Source organism: Haemaphysalis longicornis, unplaced genomic scaffold, assembly GCF_048455015.1.
Source record: "Haemaphysalis longicornis isolate Haplotype H1 unplaced genomic scaffold, Haemaphysalis longicornis Haplotype H1 scaffold_2, whole genome shotgun sequence".
NCBI classification, from domain to species: Eukaryota; Metazoa; Arthropoda; class Arachnida; order Ixodida; family Ixodidae; genus Haemaphysalis; species Haemaphysalis longicornis.
This window is the reverse complement of record NW_027526295.1, coordinates 44,864,232-44,892,208: the sequence shown is the minus strand read 5'-3', so window position 1 is coordinate 44,892,208 and position 27,977 is coordinate 44,864,232. Positions and strand designations below refer to the sequence as shown.

The 27,977-nt window shown below is 47.0% G+C and overlaps 1 protein-coding gene across 1 annotated transcript; it reads left to right on the top strand.

Annotated features, from left to right (window-relative positions):
- Positions 1 to 5,905: 5,905 nt before the first annotated feature.
- On the top strand, positions 5,906 to 26,353 carry LOC144167085 (alkaline phosphatase, tissue-nonspecific isozyme-like). Its single transcript, XM_077696474.1, has 7 exons — positions 5,906 to 6,249; positions 9,922 to 10,155; positions 13,996 to 14,194; positions 17,844 to 17,984; positions 19,590 to 19,781; positions 24,564 to 24,671; positions 26,058 to 26,353. Exons 1-7 carry the CDS (start codon positions 6,025 to 6,027, stop codon positions 26,342 to 26,344), a joined length of 1,386 nt encoding a protein of 461 aa, XP_077552600.1. The 5' UTR covers positions 5,906 to 6,024; the 3' UTR covers positions 26,345 to 26,353.
- The last annotated feature ends 1,624 nt before the right edge of the window (positions 26,354 to 27,977 follow it).

Below are 27,977 nucleotides of genomic sequence, written 5' to 3'. Positions count from 1 at the left end.
AGACTGACTGCGATTTCGCACTGTGGATATATAGCTGGCTGTGCTCTTGTTTTACGATTTAACGAACACCTTTGGCCGGCATTCATTCCTTATTACCTCAATTACTTTCCGTAACTCTTCTTCTCCACTAAACTGATCATATTTTCTACAATCGTGCCGGCACCACAAGGATAGGAAGTTTGAGGATCCGGGGAAACGAAGTCACCGAATCGAACGGCCGAAGCGTCGTAAGCCAGTATACGGATCGCATCAGTGCTAGTCTTGAGTTGATTGGTCTTCATGTACATCGGGACGCACCGAAGGTTGCCAGTTTGCGTCGGTCAGGCCGAAGCACCAGACATCAAAGTCGTGTGCTTTCGCCTAAATAACGTCGCCCTGCCGCACGGCCCCGCGCGTCAATGTTACGTTGGCGCTGACGTCACCGCACCCGCTAGTGGCGCTCCCGAGCGGATACCTAGAGTACCTGTGTGTAGTTCCCCTAAGCGAGCAGAGTGGCGCGTTTATCCGCCACCTTAAGTTCCAAAGGCGTGCGGGATAGCCCCCCGTCAACTATATAGGAGCTGCCGCCGCACCGCCGAGCGGAGGGGAGGAGTCGGCGCAAGCGTGTGCCAGCAGCTGCGGGGATCGGCGATGAGATGTTAAGTGCAGAGCACTTTAGGCGCGCGGCTTGTCGTCCTAGCTCGCTCGCTCACCCCAAGTATATAGGGCGCCAAGGCGGCGTCCCAGGATAAAACGCTGTTCGTGGCGTACCCTAGAGGCTTCGAAAGCCAAGCGGTTTATATAGTCATACGCGTTCGAAACTCGTGAAACGCCGGCGCTTATGATATATCTTCTCGTTGTTTAGCGCAAAAAAAAACTATAGGTGCATTTGAGGAAAAATATACGTAATTAAGAGGCAGCGCCCGGATTCCTTTAGTTAAGGACTCCCGTTGGGTTGGTTTTTACGATAGTAAACGCAAAATGTGTCAGTGCAACGCCGGCACGTGCGGCGAGAAAAGCAAAAAGAGAACAGAACTCCCGCTGCCGCAGTTTCAGACAGTAAGCTTGCTAGCACTGCGAAGGCGGGAAATTGGAATTGCGTTTGGTGGTAACAGTGAGCGGGTAACGGCGGTACAGCCCGTTATGGCGAATCACTGCTCTGCACTTCTGACAGCTTTCACATTGTGGGGAACGGCTTTAATTTTTTGAGTGGCGCCGCCCGGTACCTGACGTCAACTTCCGCACTCGAGCTCCGGTCGTTTGCTACATACCGCTTTTGAGTGGCAGCAGTGACTGTGCTAGAAATCTCTCGTTTTGATGTTTTAGTGCGTTAAAAAGAGTATTTGCAATAATTAAGTTATCTTGCCTACCACTGACACCTCTGAATAATTTCAAGCTATATCTCGCACACGTTGCCAACACATCAGGAGAGAGCGAACCACTTTCTTAAGAGCATCGCTCAGAATATCGCGTAGAACTCGTCCTTTCTATTACTTATTTCAGCTGGCAAAGCTCCTCGATAAATAATGTGTAGGCTTCCATCAAGTATCTTCGAGATGCTGTTATGAAGGCTCAACAATGTAATACTACGCACCAAGCAGCGGATACCTACGCACGCAAAGCACACCAGGAAATAAAACGGCTGTATTCTATTTCTTTCATTGTTGACTTGTATCAGAATAATGTTTTTGCTGTGCGTAACGCCTTCATTATTCTGCACCGTCACGAACGTCTTATTCGGAGGTTTGGGGATGCTTGGGAGGCTCACAAAGTTCGTTGGATATTTTGTTCACGCTCAAGGACACACATTCCCTTCTTCACAAATTGGCTTTCGTTATGGCTGCGTGCAGACACGAAGGTGCATATCCGCCGGGTGCGTTGTTTATTCACATGCAACTACAATGAGAAGGTGTGTGCTACGCCACCGCAAAACGGCGCAGACAACGTCGTCCACAGTACTCGAAGGCGGCTTTTGTGCCCCAAATTTATATCGTAACAATTGTTATCATAACCAACTGACTCTCAACTCGAACGGTTATGACATGATTACGGTGTTGAAGGCTTGGTATGCTGGCTAATAGTATACGTGCCGGTATCCTGTATAACAAGAATAGATACGGATGAATCCGTCCAGGCAGTTGTTTATTGTTTTCCGGCCAGTTCAGGCGTCAAGAATAAATCCTGGTCTTCTGGGAATGACGTTCAATAAATTGAAGGAAATTACTCTTGCCCTCTTCAGTGCAGTTTCACTTTAATAAGGGAACATGCCGCTGTAGGAAATGTACCGTAAATATCCCTCCAGTTCTGCAAAACATGGTGTTACTGTTTTTACCGTATACATGCTTAGCATGTGTGTTTTGTATGTGTTTGTATCTGTGTGTCTGCTCGCGGGGGTGTGTGTATGTGTGGGTGTGTGCGTGTGCGTGTGTGTGCGTGTGTGTATGTGTGTGTGTGCGCGTGTTTGCGTGTGTGTGCGTATGTGTGTATGCGTGTGTGTGCGCGTATGTTTACGTAATTGTATTTATGTGTGTGTGTGCGCGCGCATGTGCTTCTTTCTGTACGTGTGTGCGTGTGTGTGTGCACGTGTGTGCGTATGTGTGTATGCGTGTGTGTGCGCGTATGTTTACGTAATTGTATTTATGTGTGTGTGTGCGCGCATGTGCTTCTTTCTGTACGTGTGTGCGTGTGTGTGTGCACGTGTGTGTGTATGTGTGTGTATGCGTGCTTGTGTGCGTGTGTGGGCGCGTGTTTGTGTACGTGTGTGTGTACGTGTGTGTGTGTGTCTGTGCGCGCGTGTGTGTATGTGTGTGTGTACGTGTATGTGTGCGTGTGTGTCTGCGCGTGCGTGTATGTGTGCTTGTGTGCGTATGGGTGTGGGTGTGCATGTGGGTATGTGTGCGTGTGTGAATCTGTGCGCGCGCTAGTGTGTGTGTTTGTTGTGTATGTGTGTGCGCGCGTGGGTGTTTGTGTGTGTGGGTGTGCGTGCGTGTGTGTGTGTGTGTGTGCGCGTGCGTGTGCGGTTGCGTGCGTGTGCGTGCGTGTCTGCGTATATGTGTATGTATGTGTATGTGTGTGTGTGCGGGTGAGTGTGCTTATGTGTGTGTGCACGTGTGTGTGCATGTGTGCGAGCGTGTGTGTATGTGTATGAGAGTTTGTGTGTGTGCGTGTGTGCGTGTAGAAGTGTGTGGGTGCTTGCGTGTGCGTGCGTATGTGTGTGCGTGTATGTGTGGGCGCGCGCGCGTGTGTTTTGTATGTGTGTCTGCACATGCGCGTGTGTTTGTGTGCGTGCGTGCGTGCGCGCGCGTGGGCATTTATGTGTGCTTTTGCGAGCGAGTGTGTGTATGTTTGTGCGCGCGTGTGTGTGTATGTGTGTGCATGGGTGTGTGTGTGCACGTGTGTGGTTGTGTGTATATCTGCGTGGGTACGCGTGTGTGTTCGTGTTAGTGCGTGTTTGTGTGTGTGTGTTGCGCATGTGTGTGTGCGTGCGCGTGTGTGTTTTTGTCTGTTTGCGCATGGGTGCGCGTGTGTGTGTGCGTGTATAAGTGCGTACGTGTTTGTGCGCGCGTATGTGTGTGGATGTGTGTGTGTGCGTGTGGATGCGCGGTGTGTGTGAGTGTGCTTGCAGGCGCGCGTGCGTGTGTGTTATGGCAGAAATATGGTATGGCGACACACCTGCAAAAGTGATGGAAGCCGGGAAGGACTTGCTCGTCTCCGTACTGACTTTTTATAAGGATGAAAAATAGCTGTGTCATTCCTAAGTCTCTATTACTTTGTTGGCACTTACAAATATCAGACGATGTTGAAACCGCGATTACTTTGTGAATCAAGCGGTTATGGCGCCACACCCTGTATACGAGCACAGCTTCCGAGCTTGAACCGACCACATTATTGGTAGCGAGCTGAATTGCTAACGTTTTGCTCAATAAACCTCCACACCAGTTAGAAGCCTGGTATAAAACAAGCAGGCGCCAATATTCGCAGTACATTATTTGGACGTCAACCTACATTTCTTGTGACTCAGAGTATAGGTCGTCATACTGTCATGCCATGACAACATAACGTGACGTGATACAATACATTCCAGCGTTCGGAAAGGTTGCAAAAACTGTTGTACCATCTCATTACCTGCGATTACAGGGAATCGCAATGCCTCCTGCGAAAACCGACAATACTGATGGCCTTGAATTTGTTTTGTGTTGCATTTTCGCTGTTGTGGGTTATGAGAAGCTGGCGGTTCCTTTTGTTCAAAATATTGCCTGATACAATAGTTGACGCCTAGCCCCGCACAGAACCGCGTTCGCAAAGCCACGCCGGCAATGTTTCTTCAGGAGCGGTATCAAAAACTCTACTTTGAATCCTGCCTTCAGATAGTGTATGCTATATTAACTCTTGTGTTCTGTTAAAAGCTGCGCACACGCAAAAGCTGGTGCGGACAAGCCTCTAAGAATAGGTATATTTAACTCCTATTCTATAATAGCTTTACAGCATATGTATCATTGCCGCATCGTATGCTCCTTTTATTTTTCGTCCTTCACACCAAAGCACTTGCTATCATCTACAGCACTGCTAACACATTCAACAAACTTAGTAAACTGGCGCAACAGTACATGCGCAACAGTACCCTGGTACATGCCCCGCTTTCGTACAAACTACAAGCTACAATCTCTGCAGCACAACCTTCCTAATATTCTTAATAGATTTAAAGCGGTAAAACATTTTCCATTTAAGTAAACCCGTCGATATTTTGTACAATTGGTACTATCTGATGGAGATTGAAATACTTCTGGTGTTCTTGCCTGTTTGTATAGATTTTTTAATTATCTGCATTTATAATTTTAGTTGTAGTTTGATATGTTGGAGTGGAAGTGGAAGTGGAAGTGGAAGTGTAGTGGAAGTGTACCTCTTATGTATTTTCTGCGGTTACACCTTTATTTATTGAACTAATTATCCGCCAGTTCTCCAATGTACTATGTTACGTACGTCTACATGACATCTTTGTTATTAGTCACAAATGGCGTTATTTGCTGTTTTGTTTACTTCTGTATCCTTCGTGTTATACATTATGTTTTGTGATATCTACTGCAATTTAATTTTTTGTTTATGTACTACATATCTTTGGAAACATTGTATTTGTTCCAAATATTTCCGTACTGCATGAAATAGCATGTAAGCCACGCCATGAATCGCCTGGGCACTAGTGAAGTTCTTTTTTTCAACTTTTAGTCCACGAATCAATGTATATCTTTCTGTAGTGAATATCCTGAATAAACTGAACTGAATATCATTGAATTCAATCAAAAGTCGACAAGCGAGCGCGAAGAAACAGCAGGGAGAGGGAGCCGGAGTGAAGCAGAGAAAAAATGCCAGAATCCCCAAGTCGACGTCACGGAGACGCCCTTCGCAGCGCCGCCCGTCGTCCCGCTGGCCGCCAATAGTCGGCTGCTTATCAGCTGAGCTGCCTCCACCACCACAACCGCAGCCGCTCACTTGCGCATAAGTGACTGAAAATGGGGTCTTGCGCGCAGCACTGAAAGGGGAGTTTCTAGTCGTCAGGTGGAACCCGCGGAATGCGGAAATAAGAAGCGTAACTCTGCGGCTACGCGACATACATAAACTCCAGGCATACGTTTTTGCTCCAGCTCGCACGCCATCTGTTGGGGCTGCTTATTACGATCCCGAGAGTTTCAGCGGGGTCCGCGTAGAGGCGCTTGGGATTTTTTGTTCGCTGCAGACGACGCCGGCTTTTCTGCTTCACGCGAGAGCCAGCGGTGCGCGCTAAAATGCCCATCTCTTCAACCCAATTCATCTCGCCATCTTTGGCCTAGGTTTCTAACGTCTTTTCACTCGCCAATCTCAGAATTATAAAACTCCTGTCTGTTCCAATCGAACAACATTAATGCCACCATCTCTAACAAAAATTCCCGTCTCCTCGCAGCGGACCGCCACCACTGGTACGAGGTCGCCAACGCCGGCATAGGTGAGCGGGTGGCCCGCACGGCAAACACCCACCGTGCCCGAAACGTGGTGCTTTTCCTCGGTGACGGCATGGGTATAGCGACGGTGACCGCGGCACGCATATACAAGGGTCAGCGGCTACACGGGACGAGCGGGGAAGAAGGGCAGCTCTCCTGGGACACGTTCCCGCACGTGTCCTTGTCCAGGACGTACGGCCTGGACGTACAGACGTCGGACTCGGCCAACACTGCGACAGCCTACCTGTGCGGCGTGAAGGCGAACTTCCGCACACTGGGCGTGGACTACCGCGTCAAAGTGCGCACTAGTTCGATCATCCCCTGTGCATATGAAGCGCTACAACCCGGAGTAACAGGGAGTATTCTTTTGTACCCGCGACTTCAAAATGAAGTGCGTCACCTCCAAGGATTTTTCACGACTGCCAGACTTTTTATCATCTGACAACTGCCATTGCATCTACCACCGCATCAGATAAACTGTATGTTGGCAGTCATTGTTTTTGTTTAATGACACCTTAAAGAAAGCGTGAAAACATATTTCAGTGATGTTTCAGTCGTATACATAGCATTACAATGATGGTATAACAAGTACTTGTAGTTGAAGTAAACAGCTAATATTTAATCTAACTTGGAAGGACATAGATGCCGTGCGGGTGCGTCGAGGCATACATCATCGTGACTGATACCGAACTGCCTACACGGATCGGCTCATGCCATAAGTGGATTATACTCAGTCATTTATTTAGGCGGGGGGTGGGGGTGGGGGGCAGACGGTTTCGCTCACGGAGCGCACTGTAGATGGCACGTTGAATTTACCCAGCGGCGCTCCTCGCGCCGAAGTGGGGGCTCGCCGGCGGGTGTTTTGGCGGTACGGCTTTAGCGCCTGCTTTAGCGGCGGTTGTTTTTGGACTGTTTTGGCGCAGCTCCGCGCCCATTGTGCGCTTCCTTCGCACGGCTTGATTAATGTGCTCGACAGCACCTTCTGGGTAACCCACACCCGACAAAATTAAATGGTCGTGTGGCGACGATACGTGAAGTATTGGTTTGCAGGGCGGGAAAACAAAACGTACAGACGACATACAGACAACTGACCGTTAGAGAAACGCTACCTTTTGCGGCCTGCTTGCAACGAATGGGGCTCCGTTTTCTAAATTTGTGAATACCAATTCGGTTGTGTTTTAACAAGGTATTACAAAAGGTGAAAGGTGGAACTGGTTCTGAAAAATAGTAATTATAAAACTTCCCTCAGCTTTCTCGCAATTCTCAAACTTACTAAAGTAACTCATTTAAATTGGTATAAATGGGAATCACAAAGCTCACATGCCGAATCGTTTCGGTGTTTACGCTTGCGTCGCGCGGTGGTGTAGCCCCAGGATGGCTAGGTTCCGCTGTGTCACCCTTCTAAGACGCTCCTCTACATTTTCTTTCTTTCGACTCACGGCCGGGCTACAGCGGCCGCGTCGCTCTAGCCTGGCCGTGGCCGAGGCTGCTGGTGCGTTTCAGATGCTGCCCCCGCGAATTCCAGGTAACGGCTGGCAGAATCTCTGGTTTTACTCTTCGTAGTTCCAGGTGCGTGAATTCAAGTGACGCCGCATGGACTATCGTTGGGGGTGTTGTTTAAAGCTTTTTAACTTCCGTCCCATTGTGGATTGAAGCCAATTTTGCTCTTTGCAGGTATGGTCTTTATTGAGCCCTTCGCGTTGAAACAAAATTTCTGCGAGTACTTGTATCCACACATGCATTGAATGGGAAAGCATGATGATAATACGAATTTGCTTTTGGACGTGAGTGTCCGACTGCAACGGCCATCCCCGATAAAAATCCCAATCAGTGAGTGGGTGCGTGAGAATTGTGGGTTGTCATTTGACACCGAACCCAAACCGCACTTGCTCAATCTTCCATGAGCTTTTGATGACAGCTGTTTACATCACTGGCCAATCCGCAAGAGTGAATGTGTGAGCGATCCAAAGAATATTAGGAACTTCCGATAAATTGAAATCTCTGCTACGGTAGAATCGTGTTGTTGATGTTGCGAGATTTAAAGGAGAGAAGGGCTAGTCGAGGAAGAAAGAAAACACGTATTCAAGCCCTCGTGGAGGTCGTCTTGAGGAGGGACTACTTCAGAAGTCACGTACATTTTCGATAAATTGCCCTTAGGATGCTGCTTCTCGTGCCATGAATCATAATATCGATGACCATGTGGTGCGAGAGTGTTGTTGGGTCAATGTGAGTGCGGGGCCGCGGTAAAGAGACCTCAGTGTGCAAGCGGGAGAAAATTTGGGAAAATGCTAGACGCGGTGGTTGACATCGGCCGTGATTTGGTGATTGCAGTAAGGGCTCTGGGGAGCGTTCGTAAGCCTGACCGTAGTATCTGGCGCAGTGCTGGTGTTTTTAATGGACTTGTAAAGGAATATTTACTGCGAGAAAGAAAGGGGATGGCGTGGATGTGTGAAATATTTACGATATAAAAGGCGGTACGGGTGTTTTCACAAGAGATGGGGCAGGCATATACGGACGCCTTTATTATTGACAAAAATTTTGCATATAGCTTCTTGTGCACAGGAGAAATATATCTGAATTTATTTTATGGGAAAACCATTTGCCGTCCTTAAAACAATCCCTAAAGTCGACTCGGGTGACTAACGCGTTGTGCGGCTCGTAAAAAAATTGAAACTTGAACCCCTGTAACACAAAAACTACTCCAGGTATCGCCCGAGTTCTTTTTTATGTAAAGACTTTGTATACTCTCAAATCATTTAACGCGTCCGTTTCGTGTTTGGCTTGCAGAGCAAGTTTTGTTTGATAAAAATTCCCGAATTGGAAAAAATTTTGAAAATCGCCAAATATGGCGCCTTTTTTCTCTGAATTTAAACAAGCTAGGTAGATGAAAATTTATGGTGTTATTCTTTTGTTCATGTGCAATCTTCTTGCCAATTTTAGTTTATGTGGTCAAGACTGCTCAATATCACAAAACACTGTTCTGCAGCTAGGTACCACTTGCTCGGAAAGAGAAACACACGTCATAGCGTACGCCCTCATTTGTTCGTCCTCGTCTAATTGTGCGCATGCGGCTGGCACCGTAGAAGAGCCCTCGTGTGCAGCAGCGCATGAAACACACCCTGCTTTGGAAAGGTCACCGAAGCAACCGCTTTTCCAGGCGCTATTATGGATAATTGGGAGCATGGCCACAAATGTGCCACTCCATCCCGAGGTGACTTGCAGATACCGCCACCGCTGCGTGGAGTCGATGACGAAGAGCTTGTGGAAGTCTGGAATGCTGCGGATGAGTTTGCATCCACCACTCGCCACGAAAAAGAAGACGATCTCTTCGATGCGTATGGCGACGATTACTAGCACCGCAACTATGCTAATAAACAATGATACAGCAACTTAACAAGGCGTCCGGAAATGCTCACCTACAAAAGCTTCGCCATTAACGTCTTGCGCGTGAATGCAAGCTTCCTTGATATTTATCGCATTTTTAGGCACATGACGCTTTCCTTACTGAGGAGGCTCCACAAACGGAGGTTTAAACATAGAACCTCCAAATTTTACATTTGTTAGCAATATCCCATGAACGTGTTTGGAAATAATGGGTTTTACAAACGCTTCATATAAATTAGAAGCAAGAGAAGCTCTGTTTGGCTGAACTAAAGGGATACCAGAGCAAAGTATTCAACAATCAACAGCAGTGCTTTCCGTCGCCTTACTGCGAAGTGCACTTCTTCCTCTTCTTCTTCCCCGCTAAAGTTAACGATATAAATGTCAGCATAGCAATACATCTCTTCGACAGCCATCACGGATAGGTACTACATCAGAAGAGATGGCCTGTCGACAAGTTGCTTCACATTAAAAACGTGCGTATCGTGTACGTGAGGTGAAACGCCAAATGTACTCAGCGGTTATTTTATACAGAGTACGATTTTCGGTAGCAATGACGCAATTTGTTTTCTACACTTGGCCTGCGCAGGGCGGCAGCTGCCACAACGACTCGAGTGCCTACCTGACGAGCATCATGCAGTGGGCTCAGGACGCCGGCATGTGGACGGGCATCGTGACCACAGCGAAGGTGACTCACGCCACTCCCGGAGGCAGCTATGCGCACACGGGCCACCGCGACTGGGAGAGCAAAGTGCCCGAAGGCTGCAACGCCGAAGACATCGCCTTCCAGCTCGTCCACAGGCAGCCTGGGTCTAACTTTAAGGTGGGTGCACATGACGCGAAGTTATCGTCTCTGACAGCGCCGCTAACGGGGCCCCCACTGGTGTAGCTGTCGACCACCTCTGGCATACAACATCAAGATGCGCGGTCGCCCTCGGTTGGCCCTGAAGACATCCCACCTTAGTGGGGCTAGTACAAAAGACCTCACTTTTATCTGATTCAATGCCAAATGGGGACGCAATGAATGATCGGGCGTTCTGGTGATGGTTGAAACTTCCAGAACTGCGAAAGAGACAATTATCACTGTTTCCGGTTGCGTTGGCCTAGTACACATCATTACGGCGTGTGTACAAGAAGCGAGTAAAATATGCAGCACCGCACGAATGTCATCCCCTGATTTGCGGCATGCATGAGAGCCACAGCTTAATACATGAGAAATCATAAAGAATACAAACAGGGAACAGCTTCATCTAAACACTGCGCTGCCCGTAATGGTTGTTGGTTTCTGTAAGGCTCACGCTTTACTTTGTAGCCACGCGTAGGTACCAAAAGAGAGTTAAGTAATCTTGCTTTGTTGTTAGTGCGTCTGAACGGTCTTGTAAACATAGTACAGTTGATTGGGCTTACAGGGGGAAAAAGCATTTCAGGCGTGTTTAAAGTGCAGAGAGCAAAGCGAATCTCCAGATTAATGCGCTGTAAAATTTGGGGACTTCTAGCATCACTTAAATAATTTTCCAGTTTTGCAAGAACCAGGCATTGAGATGGTGCTGGTTAAACATTGAACAGCCTCGATGCCTTGAATAGTTCAGGAGCAAACAAAGACATACAGGTTGACACAGAAACGCAGCAAAACATCATCAATACACACCTTTGCCTGAAACGTCTTGGCCAACAGCGCTGTGGCTGCATGACTAATCTTTAGAATGATCATCACAGGTTGACACCACCAACCATAAGCTGAGAGGCGAGGCACGAAGGTGGGGGAACATGTAGACTCACCAATTGTTACATCAATTAACACTCATTGACGGCAACTCTCTAAGAAGTCCCCGTACGCAGTCTGCGCCACAATTCTCCAGAATGACCAATAGAAAAGGGCGAGTATCCGAATTCGGTCACTTACGTGACCGAGCATTCACTATTGGGGTAAAAGGGCGTCTGCGCTGCGAAATTACGCAGTGCGAAATGCTTTGGACTACTTGCGTGTTGTGCCAGCTCATATGTATTGTAAAGTCAAAGAAGTTGCGCTCCGTAATTTGCACATTACGTTACGTAGAAAAATTATTCGGAAGCATTGTGGTGAATACGCCTAACGAGAACTTCTTTGGGTGTAGTGAGCATGGTTTATGTTGTCCTACATACAAAATAAACAAGTCGTTCAACCGTAAACACGGACGAAAAAATGAGCACAATTCATGCTTGGTACATGGCGAAGTGCATAGGCCAACGTCTAACGAACAGTTAAGGAGGATACAAAGACGACGCAATAACATACGTGTTTTAGAAGTGGTACAGAACGCATGGGGCATTTACTGGCGAGGATTCAAGGACCGAAAAGCAGCAGTAGAGCTTGCGCATCGCGCTGCAGATGTTCGGGTAGGCAGGCGCGCCTCAGGAATCTGTTGCGCCTATTGATGACGTAAGCTCTAACGTAGAGGTGTTCTCCTAGTAGAGAGAGACAGCGTGGGCTCAGCGGCATCACTTTCCTATTTATCTACTAGTTTATAGATATAAAAAAACCCAGGTATGCCTATTGAAAAGCCACCGTAATGATACAGAAATTGCAAAGTAATGTAAAAGTCCACGTTAAAGCTACTGAAGACTGTCAGCTTCGCTGTTTCCTCAGTTTTCGCATCTGAATTGCAAAGATGGCCAACGTTTTCCCAGCACAATGTCATTCATATGTCATAAATATTAAGTGCGTTCAGTGCTCTATCCTTGTTATAGGGGATTGTCCCTCACAAACTTGAAATAATACAAAGAGCCCCTTTCGAAGGAGGTGAATTTTGTGGAAATTGATATTTCTCGCAGTATCTGATACAAGATAGCAATAGGTTGAGTGTGGCATAAACATAGCCTTGAATAAAAGAAGCTTTATTGAACATGACATAAAATAACTAACATGGTAGTGAGAATCACAGTGGACTTTCTCAATTCACACTTTTTAACACGAAAGTGTTTTAGGCCGGAGTCCACAAAGATCTTACTGACGTCGTATCTGTTACGGAAATGACATCGCCAGAAAAAGATCGACTGACGCGGCTGTGCCGGAATTCGAGCCACTATCTCTTTCACCGCAACAAGAAGTAGGAAATGCGCTCCCAACTGTGCTAGGAACAGACGTGTATACAGGAAGATGAATGCCCCTTATAGCCTTCTCTTCAGATGATGCTGCCGTCTAGGACAGGCAAAGCGTAGGAGTGCATCATGACGTTATTTTGCGCCGACAGTTGGCGCCTCGATGCCCACGCCTACTTGTACGCGGCACGCGCAGCGTAAGCTACAGGAAAGCCTGTAAGGCAACGACGCGGACTTGCAAATGTCGGGCTCGGAACACGGTCCGCTGCTCCTTTCGCTGCAGCGGGGCGTGTGTTCACCAAATAATTCGCGACAACCCAATTAGTTTTGTTAGCACGGACGGTATGCGAGCACCTGCGGTTTCAGTCAGATTTACGCAATGCTCCGTCCCATCCAATTCAGTGACTAACGTCGATGCGTATAACGGTGTCATAACGGCGAAATATAAATACCAATGTGCAAGCTCATAACGACGCACAATAAACATTCAACTGCTCCTGTGAAGCCACATTTCCCTTTCGTGTTTTACCGGTTCCTATGGAAGATGAATCAACCATATTTTTGTTCCTTTATAAAAACTAAATTAATTCTATCAGCTTCAACCGTAGCAACAAATGATTTAGCGCTGATTAATCACCCTTTTTGGGAACTAGCCGAATGCATGGAGGGTAAATATTTATCTTAACCATCAACTGCCCGGAAAGCTTTCACAGCAGCGTGGTCGACGTGGTTACTAAAGCGAAGGTTTTTTGGTCTCACTGATGGCAGTGTCGTAACCAAAACGCACTGCAGGGAAGCCAACTTTAGGCTACAGAAGGAGGGCATATGCTAATGAGGATGAATAAACAAGAAAAAAAATCCTCTCGTGGGCGGAATAGAACCTGGATCCTTCGCGTTTTGAAGCTAATGTATATGTGATTGCGCTATTTGTGCACTTTTTCCTTTATTGTCGCCATTTAGACACTGCCGTAGCAGTTTGGATTTTGTAAACATCTACTCATACCCTAAGCTACTTGTACTCATAAATATATTTAATTCAGACAAATCATTCGCAAATACCCAATTCGCAGAGGAAGCTTCGCGTTTCAACCATCTTTACTGTTGGATGAAAGGGGCCTTAATTTTTTTCTATAACCCTGTTTCCGTAAACAACCCAGCCAAGGTCTTGAACCTTTGCTTCGTCTCGAAATAGTCTGCATCAAAACAAATTTCAGAATTATTTGACATTTCCCACATCCGGCCAAAAAAGCGTGCTTTGGTTTTTTCAAATACTTATTTCCAAAGAGTTCTTTGTTGAACAATAAAATGACTTGTTTAACAAGCTCTTTTCTTTTAAGCCCATGACGTCGAATAATAACAGGTGGCAGGAAGTTCCAACTCGCTTGAGGTAGCTCATCTTCAAAGTTGGTATTTATGGGCTTTTACCGCTAACTTCTAGCTACTTCCTATTTCTAGAAATTCGATGTGTTCAGGAGAGTTATGGCCTGGAAATCCAATAACGCCAGTCGACTGCAGGGCTGGGCACCGTGTTATGATTCTGTGAGGTCGCACAATTTTTCTGAGATTTCCTTTCTCTCATGCGCAGGTGATATTAGGAGGGGGGCGGAAAATGTTTCGAGACTCCAGCTACCGGGACGAGGAGCAGGAGCCGGGGGAGCGAAGTGATGGTAAGGATTTGGTCAGGGAGTGGGAGGACGCCAGGTCACAGCTGGGAAATGCCACCTACGTCTGGACACGCCAGCAGCTGCTCAGCGTTAAGCCCCATATGACAGACTTCCTATTAGGTAAGCATGGCTGATTTTCTTTCAAAGTCAACCTGGTCCAGAAGACTTTGTTGGTAGTTTTCTGACTATAGGAACTATCGTTTACAGAAGTAATTCTAATCTGCTAAAGATGGCTTGAAAGGACAACTGTTTCCAAAGCCACAGACACTCATGCTGCTTCGTTCCAAATACAAACTATCCGAAACCAACAAACAGTTTAGTCCGAATGGAGGCTATTTTTATATTAACATGTAAATAGGCTGCATTTCACATTTCATCTTTAAACTCGAACAATGCACCGCGACCGGGATGCACTACTCCGGCCGTGGACGGAAGATCAATGTTATCAGTGCTTAGAAAATATCCTGCTTTCGTTCCGTACGGTCCCTGGGGCGTGGTGCAGCCTAATTGCAAAGATGTTTAACTGCATTTAAAGGTATTCCGCATTCCGGTTTGAAACAAGCGGGTTCGGAAAAAAAAGGAGTGTTGTTTGTTATACTTTTTAGTGTAGCGTTTTAGTTTCTTCGTTTCATTGTCATGTCCGTATAAAAACAAGTTAATAATGTAGGTTGTCTTTGTAAACATTCGCTTGGACAACTTGAATGTCCACTACACTACACAATGTTTCTAGTGTAACGCCGACGATTACAACACCATATGATGCGAAATAAAGGGTTCGCAGGCTGCTGACGTTTGTGTCGGGGAAAACACTACTCTTTACGGCCGCTATTTAAAATTTGTTAATTCATTTCGGTTCATTATTACAATTAAGTTTATTAGGTATATATGTTCACAGTTTGATATATCGCAGTTGCTTTCGTGAGGAAAACAACCGTGGCTCCACGTAGCCACGGTAGTGCCGCCTTGTGCTCCACTTTTATCGCCGACGAGTGTGCTCTATTTTCATCGCCATCTTTTCCCATCGCCGCACATTTTCACCAAGTAAGGCATTCTTGGGCAACGTCTCTGGTGGATACGCAACCTTTTTGGAGAGCAGAGAGCCTGCCCGTGCGCCGCCCTTTTTGTTACCATTAAATGTCACCACACACAAGCACACACACCAGGCACACGCGTACACAGACACAAGACACGCACGTGCTCAGAATGATACACACGGGCGCACATACGCGTACAGGCGCACGCACGTATTTTTCCGCTCAATGAGGCCAGTAATGTTTCAGCATTGAAAAGATAATTGGTTGATCAGCGTCGCTTTTCACGAAGCTAAAGCTTCAACGGTGTTTTATCTTTAGCACGGATGCACCAGCAGTGCTAGAAGTCGAATACTGTCCGGCTTCGGTATGATCCTCCAGCTGTCAAGCGTGGCAGGTGGCGTTTAGAGGTATTTCATTCTTCCAACCCTCCGCCTGCTAGCGAACACGCTACAAGGAATGGAACGGCTATAATGACTCACTGACCATATGCAAACACCGGCGATTGCAACTGGCTGTCGCTCCAGTGACAGGTGACAGCTATTGGGTTCTAGGAAAGATAACCGCTTAGTGCATTCACGAGCAGCGGCAGTGGTCGTGGTACTACAAGTCTGGACGGTATCACAAAAGGAGAGAAGGGGTGCTATATCAGAAGGCCGGAGATTGAGCGAAACTCGGGAGGCACAAGCTCTGGCGACCGAACACGTAACATGATGATAATATTTTGAGGCGGAGTTATATTTCTTTAAAATTGCGATTCATGCTTTTTTCTGATTATTGAGATGTTGTAACCGGCACAGCACAGCGCGCTCCAAGGAGGCGCGACCAGGGCGTGGAACCATTCTTCAGTGCGTTCTCTCGCTCTAATTGTGGCACTGGTGGCTCGGGGTGCAAGTGAAACAACCTACTTCACTTTATTGCGCTTTTAATTTGTTCATCAGCATTCCCATACAATGTTCATTTATTTTTGTTTCAAGCGTTAATACGAGCTTTTGTTTGATATTTTCCGTACTAAAAAGAAGATTCTGCCCTTGGTGGCAGACGATGCAATCACGTGACTATGGCCGACTGGAAAAGAGAAAGTGGGTGAGAGCAACGCGCCACGTCCAAAATAATCTGCTCGGGGTTAGATTATCCCTACGTCGGCGTTCCGATTCAGAATTTTCTGGGTGCATTTAATTCCGGTGAAGTGCTTTGAAAGGAAAGTTTGACGACCGCCGCCACTTCTTTCCTGATTCGCCTGAGTCGTGCATCCTCCTCACCACACCAGCAATTCTCCAAACCTGAAATTGCGCGATGTCGCCCGTTCTCCGGTGACCACCTGTGCGGCGCTGTAAGCCTGAACCTTGGTTGGCGCAGCCACTTTATAATAAAACCCCATTGTCCCTACCACCAATCCTTCGTGTCCTTAGCCTGAGTCCTAAAGATAGCGCCACTGTGCTTAGAATTCAACATAGCAAATCCCCAATATAGCTAATCTTCAATGGACTTCCCAGCCGTGGCGGCCGCTTTTCTGATGAAGGCGACATGGGGAAACGCCCGTGTGTTCGAGATTTAGGCGCATGTTAAACATCCCAAGGTAGCAAAATTTTTCCGGAGTCTTCCACTACGGCGCCTATCGCATGAGAAGCGCCGGCGCGCTAAACCCCACAATCAATCAATCAATCAATCAATGAATCATTCATTCATTCAATCAATCAATCAATCAATCAATCAATCAATCAATCAATCAATCAATCAATCAATCAATCAATCAATCAATCAATCAATCAATCAATCAATCAATCAATCAATCAATCAATCAATCAATCAATCAATCAATCAATCAATCAATCAATCAATCAATCAATCAATCAATCAATCAATCAATCAATCAATCAATCAATCAATCAATCAATCAATCAATCAATCAATCAATCAATCAATCAATCAATCAATCAATCAATCAATCAATCAATCAATCAATCAATCAATCAATCAATCAATCAATCAATCAATCAATCAATCAATCAATCAATCAATCAATCAATCAATCAATCAATCAATCAATCAATCAATCAATCAATCAATCAATCAATCAATCAATCAATCAATCAATCAATCAATCAATCAATCAATCAATCAATCAATCAATCAATCAATCAATCAATCAATCAATCAATCAATCAATCAATCAATCAATCAATCAATCAATCAATCAATCAATCAATCAATCAATCAATCAATCAATCAATCAATCAATCAATCAATCAATCAATCAATCAATCAATCAATCAATCAATCAATCAATCAATCAATCAATCAATCAATCAATCAATCAATCAATCAATCAATCAATCAATCAATCAATCAATCAATCAATCAATCAATCAATCAATCAATCAATCAATCAATCAATCAATCAATCAATCAATGGACTTCCCTTGTCAAACAGTGCAAGGGCTTTAATTTTTTCATTATCAACTTCGTGGAGCGCTTTGGGAAGTTAGGCTTGTGGGAGGCTTTTTGCCCGTAAAATATTTTTCCTTAATGCCGTGTCTTTATCAGACTTGATAGGAAGATACGCAGCTCACTCGTTTTCAACACACGTGCGCTGTTATTTTCCATGGGGCTCCGATGCCATACAACTTGCCTTCCGTCAGCACACGGAAGACTTTTTTCTGTGGTCGCCCAGCTTCTACCATGCGCGTGGAGTAGCGCTGCTGTTCGGAACATTTTGTAATTCACTTTCCCTGCAGGCTTGTTCGACGCTGACCATGTCCCTTTCGTGATTGAGCGACAGCAACCAAACACCACGAAGCCGACGTTGCCTGAAATGACCAGGGTTGCTGTTGAGCTGCTCAGCAGGTCACCTGAGGGATTTATACTGCTCGTTGAAGGTACGGGCTCAAACACGTTGTGGAATGTGTTCTTAAGTATCGCATAGTGCGAAAGTATATTGTGCGATGAAATTATTTTCTGATAGTTACTTGTGTCCCGCAAATAAAGCATTTTGACTTATGGAGATTCTACTAGAACATAAGATGGAACGCCATAAAACGTAGGGCGTAAAGATTCATAAAGCGATGAAAGCATTTTATAATTTCTGGATTAATAAGCAACTAATCCAGCTGCGAATTATATATTGGTTATCACGACCCTCTGAACTACCCCCTGCGATACATATGTGGTGCAGGCTGGGAACCTCTTTCCCTCTCACACTCACTCACTCACTGTAAACTACCAATATGGGGTAACTCCCTTTTGCACACAACAGTCCGTTTCAGACCATCGATATCTATTAGTAGCTGAGTGGGCAATATTTGGTGTGGTTGGCACGATTCGCATGATTCGCAATCATTGATTCCTAATATATCAAACGCATCAGCAGTAGTAGCGGTAAAAAGGAATTCGTGTATATCCTACCGAATTTTCCTGCGAGCGGCGGACGTAGAAAAAAGCAGGTGTGAACGCCTGCGTTAGCCGTATACTACCGTTACCGTATGTTTGTGGGTAGCTTCAGTTTGTCTTTTTAATGACTCGGGGCGCGTTTAGACATGCCGCAGATGTGCGCCACCAATGTAAGCAGTGGATCGATTGTTGAAACAGCCCTCAAAATAACAAAAAACCGTACGAAGCCGCCGCAAGTATTTTATAATCGGCTAATAAATGACACTGCGTCAGTCACGGTGCTGATAGAAGATCGCTTCGGCCAACGTCTCGTCATAATATTTAAGGTTCAAAATATACGCACCCAGCGGAGGTGCAGCCTTATGATTACCCTGATTTTTCATAATTTTCTCGACTCAGCTTGACAATAAAACAGGACAAAAATAAATAAAAGGTCATGAGCAGATCCTCACGGATGAAAGGCACCAGTTAGAATGTGTCTCCAGAGAGCCGACGGGGTACAAGAAATCAATGTGAAATTTAAGATTCTCAGAAGGGCTGCAGCAACGTTCCGTTCCAAAATGACCAAACTATAAGTATTGAATGTTTGGAAATATTTGACCAACAGGCACCACTACGCTGGGGAGGGATGCTTCACATTCTTGCAGAAGAAAAGGGTGCGTGCAAGCGGTCGTCAGCGGGCGGTGGCGGGAGGCGTTCACGAGACGGGGTTACAATGCGAGAAGATTGAGCACGCCTATCCGAGAGTATGCCTTTTTCGCTATTTTCGACCGCTAATTCATTTAAGCGCTTATGAAGAGCCCTGACCGGAAATCTCAAAGTACTGTACTTCGCACAAGACTAAAGTGCATCTGTCAGGAAATAGTACTTCCCGAGACCCGTTGCTTACTGTCAACCGCTTAGGCTTCTGTTGCTCCGCGCAGTATAAGTATCATGAATAGTATTTCATCAGCTGGTCATGACCTCAAACCGTTTTAATTTTTGGTAATGTTATTGGCTGAAGGCGCAATAACCTGATTAGTCAAAACAAGGATTACAAACATTGTTTTCAGAGTAATTTGTGCATAATCGGCGTTCTTTTAATCGATCGGCAGGAGCCCGCATCGACATGGCCCACCACCAGAGCCAGGGTGGTTCTGCTCTCGAAGAGGCCCTTGAGTTCGACCAGGCTGTAGCCGAGACGCAACAAAGGCTCAACCCGAAGGACTCGCTCATTGTGGTTACCGCTGACCACTCTCACACCTTCTCAATGGGAGGATATCCTGGCAGAGGTGCCAACATCCTGGGTGGGTGTAGGCCGCGACACTTACTCGATACCCCGCGTGCCTGAACGGCCTAATAGGCATTCCAGCACTTGCACGCGAATGTTACCAAGTTATAAAGCTAGAAGCTCTAGTAAAAGATAGAAAAAAATTCGCAGGAAAATCCAAAAAACGCCGAAATTCTATAAGTTATAAATGCAAAACCCGAGAGTAATGCAGAATGTCGACCTGACGCCCGGTTGAATTCAGACACCTCTTTAGCATCGCCGTGGAGCGGCTTTTCTTTCCACAGTAGTGATGAATATTCAAAATAATCCACACAGAGTGCTGAGCCGTCTTCTGTAACGCCGCATAATAAAGCATGAATATAGCGGCATTTGTGAGCGCATAGCCTCCCGAGCTTTTTTCGCTTTCTAAACTAATGCTCAGCAAGTCATTCAAGCCCTAGCACGTGTAATTGATCAGTGCTGCATGATAAATCGAGAGCAATGTTATGTGTCATATATAGGGAGATTTAGCTGGCAGGTTTCAACGGTCCGCTCCGCTCTCGATAGTGCGCTCAGCGCGACCGGAGCGTCAGCACCAGAAACAATTTTAGCTAAGCGACAACCGCACCTCACTCGACGGTGAATAATTCGCGTCATTTCTCGCGCAATGCGCGTGTGTAAACACAAACTTCGCCTGTAAGGAAATATAAGAATTGATATTTTGGTCACTCAAATAAAGCAAACTACCGTGTTTATTGCCTTATTTAACATTTTATATGGTTATATGGTTATATACTGATACGATAAAATGGTCCTCAATTAATTGAAAAGATCGGTAATATTTTAACTAAGCCAAGACAAGGCTGTATTTTTGGTAGCTGCATAAAAGTGGGCTCGCGCATCGGTCGAAGTGTTTAGATTACGTTATAAACATCGTTGAGGGGCGACATCTTTGCCTATTCTGAGGCGCTTTCTCAGTTTCGTCGCTGATGTATTAACTGAAGAAACAGCATCAGAGTGGTTTCTTGGGCGAGTTGGTCATTCATCGTGTAAGTAAGCGCAAAATGAACAAGGACGAACAGAGTGAACGGGACACGGCGCTGTCCCGTTCACTTCGTTCGTCCTTGTTCATTTTGCGCTTACTTACATGAAGAAAACAGAGTTCGCAGTAATGCGCTCGCCTTGGTGGGGGCAGCCATTTTGGAATTTTTCGCGGGAGCGTAAACTGCCACGACGGTGCGCTCACCCAGCGTGGCGAGACATAGAATTTCAATGAGGCGGGCGAAGCGAGGCGCCGCTCCGGTAACGCCGCTTGCGCGAAAGCGCACCTCGCATGCGCAATGGCGCCCCCGCTTGTTATCAGCGCGGAGCCAATCGTCAAAAACCGTCAGCTAAAAGCCAATTCAGTACGCTGGCAAAGTTGAGTGGATTATGTGTCTATGACAGGTGTTGATTTGATTCGTTCCTGATGTTTTTTTAAATGCAGAGCATTTCTTTAACTCACGATGTCACCCGTTCTTGGCGTCCGTAGTTGTCCGCATCGCTCGCCTCGACATGCCCGGCTCAGACGTTTCGCTATCGGCGCGATCAACATTCGATAGCGCGCCCAGGCAAGTTTCAAGGGCACTCTCTCCCCTCTCTCGGACTCAACGTGCGCCGAGGCTGCCAATTTTACTGCTGACGAGCGCTCTCTTGTCAGCAGTTGCCACAAGTGCAACAACATTAACGTAACGCAAACTAGTTGACGTCGTCCGCCCCCGGAAATGCTCTATATTTGATCGTGCCCCTCGCGAGGGGGATGTTTCACTGCGTCGCCATGCGAACAGTTTGCCACGCTTTAGGTTCAGTTCCGTATCTTCCCGCCGCGGCCGTGAAAAGAAGGCGGCCGTCCGCGACTCTCGCTACCGCGGCGCTGCGGTTGCGAGTTGCGCTAGGAAAGCGAGCGTCGTCTGCTAGCGGGGAGCGGAACGCGTTTCGCTCGGCAGCTCCGGTCTTCGCCACTTCTTTTAAATGCAGAGCATTTCTTAGCCTCGCCTCTTCCTGCGTCGGACGGCGTCAACAGCTCCGCGTCCGCAGCAGGTGCGCCTCTCCTCTTTCCCTCCTCTCTCTCAACAGCAGCTGGCGCGCGCATGCGTCGTAGTCAGCCCGTTCGCTCCGTCGCGGTCTCGGCGTAACAGGTGCGTGATAGCAGCGCGGTGGGGCGTGGAAGAGCGCGCCCTGCTTGCGCATGCGCGCTCTCCCCCCGTACTGCTCTTCGTCTACTGCGCGCGCTGCAAATATAAAGCGGCTGGCAGTCGCTCGTGCTTCAGTCACTGCGCTGCTCCTTCCTTCCTTGGTTGACGCTCGCTCCACCCGAACGCGACTTTACTCTCCTCTCTCTACCCCAAACCAACACCAACGCAACTACGACCCAACGACCCACCCTAACGCGACTTTACGCGGCGTTAACGACCCCCAATACTCTGCATTTACTGGTGTTCCCCTCGCGGGAAGGCGCGGGAATTTTTTTTTGTTGATTTCGGGTTCGAGACAAAAAAGAAGACATGTGGCTAACCACGCCAAGTAGCCGAGGAACGTCGCTAGCTGCACTGGCGCCGCCAACGGCGGCCCGCGATTGCAGCGCGAGATTTCCCTCTAGTATGTATTAGTATGAAACGCCATGGTCCACAGTGCCTATTTTTGAGGGCAGCGAAAATTAGCGGACAATCAAGAAAAAGAAATGGTAGCTTTATTTTTACTTTATTAGCAATTCCATATGCCTTTGAGTCCTAATTAAACACCGGGTGTGCTTTATTAGGCACCATTTTTGTGTTAAAATGAAACTCCAAATTATTATTACTTTCTAAAGGAAGCTTTCAGCCACTACCTTATGTCGTCTGCTGTCCACCCCAAACGCACTGCAGGAAAGTCAACTCTCTGGGACGACGAGGACGATGGTGGGTTAAATGAAGAAAAACTAAAACGCTTTCCCTGATGAGATTTGAACCTTGGTCTCATATTATCAAGCCGACTTCTATAAGATTGCGGCATTCCGACATGGTCCAAGCATTTCGGTATTCGAGAGGGCTGGTTTGGTATTCGACGGACGATGTGTGAACGTTAGGGAAGGCCAGGGAGTGCCCGTATCAGTAATGCACGAGATGGTAGTATCTCAAAGCAGTAAATCGTCCCGATAATCAACACGGGCTCGCTTCTGGGCTTGTTCGTTTGGTGTTGCACTTTATTTTGGAAAGCTTCCCATTCTCCTTTCGTCGTTCCGACAGAAGGGTTGTTGACTTTTAAATGCAGAGCATTTCTTTAACTCACGATGTTATGCGTCCGTAACTCGGCGTCCGCACCACGGCAGCTGCGCCCTCTCCCCCACTCCTCCTCGCCCTCAACATGCTTGCAACATTAGGTGCAGCGCGCGCTCCAGCGTTGCAAGCACCGTAGCAACAGCAGGTGCGGGCGCGTCGTGGTGTGACGGTGGCGTGATAGCGCGCTCTCTCTCCGCTTCCTCTCCCTCTACTGCGTTCGTTGGGAATATAATCCACTTATCGATCTTACCGCAAATAAATAATAATGATAACACTTGACGTTACCTAATACTCGTCTCGTTCTCTCTCTCCCCAATAATACCAACAACAACAACCCTACCACCACCATTACAACACCCATCCCCACCGCCACGCGCGTAACGCCGCTAATGTTCTGCATTTACTCGTGCCCCTCCCGTAGGGGCATGTCGGGGTTTTTATCTTTCCGTCATTAGTCAGTAAATAACTGTGTGTTTGCATACGTCTCTTCACTGTTCATGCAGAATATAAAATTGTTCACAGAAATGCACTGTTGAAATTACGAAGGGCAGCGTGATTTTTCATAAACACGCCGCTTGTAAAACCACGTCAACGCATAATAGCACTCGCAAATAGAGCTTCCATCTATATGGCAGAAGAATAATTACAGTAAAATCTTAAAGTTCAAAAGTAATGCTGAAACACTTTTTTCCGTGGGGGAGATGGGGATAAACAGGTTTAGGGCTTCAGCGACTAGTGCAGGCAGCACCAAAAACAGTTGTGGCGGGGACAGTAACTTCTATTATTTTTGAAGCGAACCTTGTATCGGCTGATTTTTGCCGTTGGTAGTGACGGAAACCTAAAAGCCTTGTAGCAAAGTCAGCTTTATCCACATGCTCTAATGTCGATGATAGTGCTGATGCCGTTGAAGGAACGTACCCACTCGGGGGAATTGGCCAGGGATAAAGTATAGTCTCGGTCCGGGTTGAAGCTTATACATTGAAATATGGCTTGCAACCATCCCGGGGTTTCCCCTTCTCGGGGCACAGCTCTCGCAACCCGTTCGCACTTGGCGCTTGCGGGAGCGAACGAGCGTCACGCTATATCACACAACAACGGGAGCCAATCAGCGCCGTCACTGGCATCACGCCATATCGCAAGCGCGCTCGCTCTCTCTTGTAGCATTGCACCTTCTAACGCGGCATGGGCAGGTCGCGCATGGTTTGCTTTGACGATGATGGGGCCACCACTGAAAAGCGTTAACGTTCCGAATAACCGCAGAGGATGATAAACAATAACGTATACTAAGCATTTGCGTCCCGTAAAGCTCAGCGGAAAGAAAAAAAAATTGTTGCGGTCGTTCTATAGTCCTGCGTTTACAGTTTGGTCATTGCCTTTTGATTTTTAAAAAAAGTGTTTTCGTTTTGGTTCTGCGATCATTGCATTTCAATTCGGCGGGTTTTCATGTTCACTGAAGTTAAGCTCGCGTGCACCCCTGTTTTCTAAGAAAAGAGGTTATAAGTTTTTATTCCTTAATTTTGCAGGCATTGCGGGCTACTCTGACGTGAACCAGTTGCCTTACACAACACTTACATACGGAAATGGCCCTGGGTACCAGCAGACCCCAAAAAACTTTACTACCGCGGATATCGGTAAGTTTAAAGGAAGATTTTCGTCACTTGTTCTTGAGTAGAAATTTCTAACTATATGGCCCAAGCTTTGTTTCATTACACTAGGGTGAGCCGCCCCTTTGCTCTGTGAATATGTGTGCAAAAACAATGCTGGCTCGAACCACTTAAAAGAGTAATTTAAGCTAAGCCTGAAATTAGGCCATTCGCGGGCTTCAAAAAGAGCTCTCTAATATCACTAAATCTTATAACTGGTTGCATATTGGCCGAGGATTATCCTCCATGTAGCTCAAAATGTTCACCGTAACGCTTAAGACCATTTCACTTCACCATTTATAGTAGTAAAAAAATTTAATTAAGGAGGTCCGCTTACAAACATAACTATAAACCATGCTCAGCGCCTGCTTTTCTCGCATGCACGACTAGGTCATTGCGCCGAGTTTGGGGAGACTGTGCGCAACGAGCGCGTTAAGTAGAAGCGGCGGACAAAACACTGCACAGACCGCATTGCTCAGTTACAGGAACTGAGTAAACAGAAGTTCATACCAGGGCCTTGGAAGTGCATTACTGCCTGTTTAATAAGGGAAACTGTAGAAGCCAGCTCGCATTGCCGCCCCTTAGCCTCGTGTCTGGTTTTGCGTTTCACAGCAGCCGCCAACCACTGAACCGGAGCGCGGCCAGACTCTGGCCTAACGCCCCGTACGCTTTCCTAGGCTTCCCGCCTCACTTTTCTGAAGGTTTCTTTTAAACCACTCTCCTCCCCACTAACCACGTAATCTATGCTAGCAACTGACCATTTCATAGACCACCGACAGCCTTCTGTTGATTTCAGTTTATTGTGTGGGATGTGTGGTGAACGACCTGCCCCAACTTCCAGAAAGTGGTATATCGGTCAGACCAGAAGATGGTCTAGTGACCGTGTGTGGAAGCGCCACAACAACCTTAAAAATGCGGATGGTTTGTTGCCAACCACTGTGAGGCATGTGCCTGCGACTCTCCGTATGTTGCTGCCTAGTGCTTGGCGAAATTTTGGCACTTACACGAGAACTTATCGAGGCAATCGAGATTGAGCGAGGCAATGTGGCAGTGTGGCGTCGATTACACTTCAAAATAAATAACTGTTTTATCTGACTGGGGCACGTGCTGATGATTGGTAGTTGTGTGGCTTATTTTTCATTTCTTATTTCGCGGTTTTTCGTTTTCTCTTCTTTGGTTTTTTTTATATAATGTTTCCGAGAAAAATTAAATAATTGCAAGTGAGCGCTTTGTTCATTTTTGTTCTGCCATCCTTGTGTTTATTTTCTGCTCTGTGGTTTGACAATTTTACACAACATGGGCTACTTTTTACCCTGAGCTTAGCAGTTCTTATCGATTAGGCCTGATTCACTGCCAGCCTGCTCTTCTTTGCAGCGCGTCCCGACTACGTGCAGCAGTCTGCGTTCCCCTTAACCAAGGAGACCCACGGTGGCGAGGACGTGGCAGTCTACGCAACGGGTCCCTGGGCGCATCTCTATTCGGGCGTCCACGATGAAACGTATATTCCCCACGTTATGGCATACGCAGCCTGTGTGGGTCGCTTCGCCGGCACTAAATGCGGCGCCATTTCTCCCTACTCGGCCGCCGGTGCTCCCAGCGGCCACACCGCGCAAATTATCGCCATGTTGACTCTCGCAACACTATTAAACAGGTTTCGGTAATAGAAAGCTGAAAAGAGCATCCTTGCCGTCTGGCTTGTCAGTCGAAAACTGTGCTGGTGCGGACGGCAGTCTTCGCCGCTTATACGGGTAAATCCTCTAAAAAAGGGGCATCATTTTAAAGCGACGCGGTAGCGCAATGCAAACACATGTAATCTCGGATTGGGGCGTCGCTTTGAGGTGCGGGGCAAAGGGAAATTGAGGTGGAGAATCCCGAGAAGCACTAGGAGCACAAGGCGCAAAGCAACGCGCAGTGCCCCCCCCCCCCCCTCACTGTTTTGTGCGTCAGTCCTTGTGCTCTTTCTCCATATTTAGACCCTCCACCTGATTTCTTCTTTTTTCGCCCCTCAAAGCGACCCCCCACTCAAACAATACATGCATTTGCATGGTGCTACGACCTTGCTTCAAAACCACACCCTTCTTTTGGAGAATTGGTCCCCCTGTCTCTTCACTCTCCCACTGCTGGCTTAAGAGGTTGCGAAGAAGGGGAAGATCTCCGATTCTTGATGATCCTTAGACACAGCGGTAAAATATGGCCGGGGCCTGGTAATGACAGAGAGAGAAAAGCAAACAGGAAGGCTTTGAAGTTATCCCGGCTTAGAGCCCGGATTGCTACTCGATACTGGGGAAGGGGTGTGCAGGGGACGAAAGAGAGGGCAGGCAAAACAGAAGGGGAAGGAGCAGCGCCGTGCACACACTCTCGTCCTGTTGTGGGCACTAAAGTCTTTCAGCTAAGCCTGTGTCCTTCATAAAACGCAGAACGACTTTTGTTGCCTTCTGCAGAGCCGATTGTAGGGGTCGGTGTCCTGGAATAGTCGCTACTGTGAACAGTTGATTGTCCAATCGGTTGAGTGTCGCGGCCAAAACACGTCTTTCCGATGAATAGTGCGGGCAACGACAAAGCACATGTTCGATTGTCTCTTCAACCTAGAAGGCGTCGCAGTGGGTCCTATTGGCCATCCCGATGAGGAAGGAGTAGGCTTTGTGAAGGCCACTCTCAACCACAGTTAAAGTAAAGTAGACTGTGATCGAGATAGCCCACACAGAAGACAGCGCTTGAGTAGAGGGTCCGGCTTATAGAGGCGCGAATGCACAAAGCCCGGTGTGTTTCATTGATTAATGGAGGTCCTGCGCGCAAAATGACTAAGCACCTTAACGGCATCGGTCCTTGAAAGTGGAAGGAAGACGGTGCTTTCACTGTCATGGGTTGTGCGGGCAGCTGCATCAGCCAAAATAGTGCTGATTATTCCACAGTCACTTTTACGGGGCTAGATAACGAATGCAAAGATGGTCGTAGAGATTAGAGTGGACGGAATAGGCGTGTTGGTTTGAGTATGTGGCGGCTTCGAGTTGTCAAAGGGTGATATGTTACTACAGGGTATATTCGTATAGTACTTCAGAAGCACTGCGTAGTGTCCTCAAATGTGGGGTATGGTGATCCCCTTTGAATCAGAGTGCGAAGTCCGGCCGGCGACTTCTGAATTCGAAATATATGCCGTCTGTTTGTCGGGAAGATCAGTGTTTGCCGGTGCTGACAAGATTTCCATGGGCTCCTCCTACGGGGGCAGTAGAACACGACCTTAATCTCTTAGTTTAGAACTATGTATGCTTGGTAATCACGGCAGACTGCTTGAGA